Below are 1,652 nucleotides of genomic sequence, written 5' to 3'. Positions count from 1 at the left end.
AAGCTGTTCTGCAAAACCTCTCCGCAGACCTCCCTCCATCTCTCGCCTATTCCTTCTCCTTGGAGTATACACTGCAGCCATGGAGATTGAGAAAACAACCTCCGACGCGACGATGGATGTGGTCCCGGCGAGTAACGCAGTCAGTTTTCCGGGGAAGCCAAATTTCAAGCCGCTTAAAGCTCATGAAATCTCCGACGGCCAAGTGCAGTTCCGGAAAGTCCCGGTGCCACCGCATAGGTACACGCCTCTGAAGAAAGCCTGGATGGAAATCTATACCCCAATCTACGAGCAGATGAAAATCGACATCCGAATGAACCTCAAGGCTCGTCGGGTCGAGCTCAAGACCCGACCCGACACCCCGGATATCAGTAACCTCCAGAAGTGCGCCGACTTCGTGCACGCCTTCATGCTCGGCTTCGACGTCTGCGACGGCGTTGCTCTCCTCCGCCTGGACGAGCTCTACGTCGAGTCCTTTGAAATAAAGGACGTGAAGACCCTCCGCGGGGAGCATTTGTCCCGCGCAATTGGAAGGTTATCTGGGAAAGGAGGTAAAACGAAGTTTGCTATTGAAAACTCGACCAAGACGCGTATCGTGATTGCTGATACTAAGATTCATATACTCGGTTCGTTTGCGAATATTAAGGTTGCTAGGGATTCGCTTTGTAGTCTGATTTTGGGGTCCCCTGCAGGAAAGGTGTATTCAAAGCTTAGAGCAGTCACCGCCCGATTGGCTGAGAGGTTTTGATTGAAATTTTAGGTTTTTGATATACAATCTTTGGATTGGTTCCCGATATGATTTGTGCTAATTGCATTGATTATAAAGTGTAACTTTGAGATGAAAATTTTGAAGTGAGTGCCTCACAGTCTGTTTTGTGCTATATAGCAGAATCATTTTTGTGTTACTTCCTGTTTATAGAAATCTTAATTATGAGTCTAGACTCCTCTCTCTATGTACCTGTTTGTTTCAGTCTTGGAATTGAATTTTAATGCCTTGTGCTTTCTTGTTTTGTTCTTTAGATGAAATTTCCTTTTGCTAACAACTCTTCAGTATCTACCTGGATTTAGAACATTCAAAAGGATAAACTTTAAACTATGGGCATTGATTTTTATGATGCATGAGGGAATTAGTAATTTAGTATGATGCTCAGTGTTCTAAGTGAATGTGGCTGGAATTAATAAGCATTGCTGCAGTGCTCTGCCTGCTCTTGAACTAGCAATCACATATGGCTTCTGCTTTATAGTATATTCCAAAGCAGTGCTTTTTCGATGCTGGATGAAGAACTATGAAGGACCTGAAACAGGTGATATCTGAAGCTTTGATCCCTCTGCCTGAAAGGGTGATTGGCAGAAGCTAAATAACTTCTCCATATTGATTAGTATGGTCTAAATACTATAATAGGTAGTCTCTGAGATCTTACTCTCATCAACTGTGGTTTCATTCTTAGAGAATTTTTTTTCCAGTAGTGTTGCCTCTTTATTAAGTGTCTTGATTTTTCTCCATATCTCAGCATGCAGGATATAGCAGTTTTTCTTGGACTTGACAGAGCACCAAGTAGGCCATATTGCAGTTTGTTTATGTTACAGAGTTTTGAGACAAAAGTTACAGACAAAACCTAGTATATTCACTCACTTTGAACCATACATTGAACTTA

At 42.7% G+C, this 1,652-nt stretch overlaps 1 protein-coding gene across 1 annotated transcript; it reads left to right on the top strand.

Annotated features, from left to right (window-relative positions):
- LOC116019246 (RNA-binding protein pno1) lies at positions 1 to 1,007 on the top strand. The gene has a single exon (XM_031259394.1). The coding sequence runs from the start codon at positions 80 to 82 to the stop codon at positions 743 to 745; it is 666 nt and encodes a 221-aa protein (XP_031115254.1). The 5' UTR covers positions 1 to 79; the 3' UTR covers positions 746 to 1,007.
- Positions 1,008 to 1,652: the final 645 nt, after the last annotated feature.

The sequence above is a fragment of the Ipomoea triloba genome, chromosome 5 (genome assembly GCF_003576645.1).
Source record: "Ipomoea triloba cultivar NCNSP0323 chromosome 5, ASM357664v1".
NCBI classification, from domain to species: Eukaryota; Viridiplantae; Streptophyta; class Magnoliopsida; order Solanales; family Convolvulaceae; genus Ipomoea; species Ipomoea triloba.
This window is presented reverse-complemented; position numbering and strand designations above follow the sequence as displayed.

Bases quoted from the DNA above. Each gene is read 5' to 3' on its own strand.
- LOC116019246 (XM_031259394.1), top strand. From the start codon at position 80: ATGGAGATTGAGAAAACAACCTCCGACGCGACGATGGATGTGGTCCCG.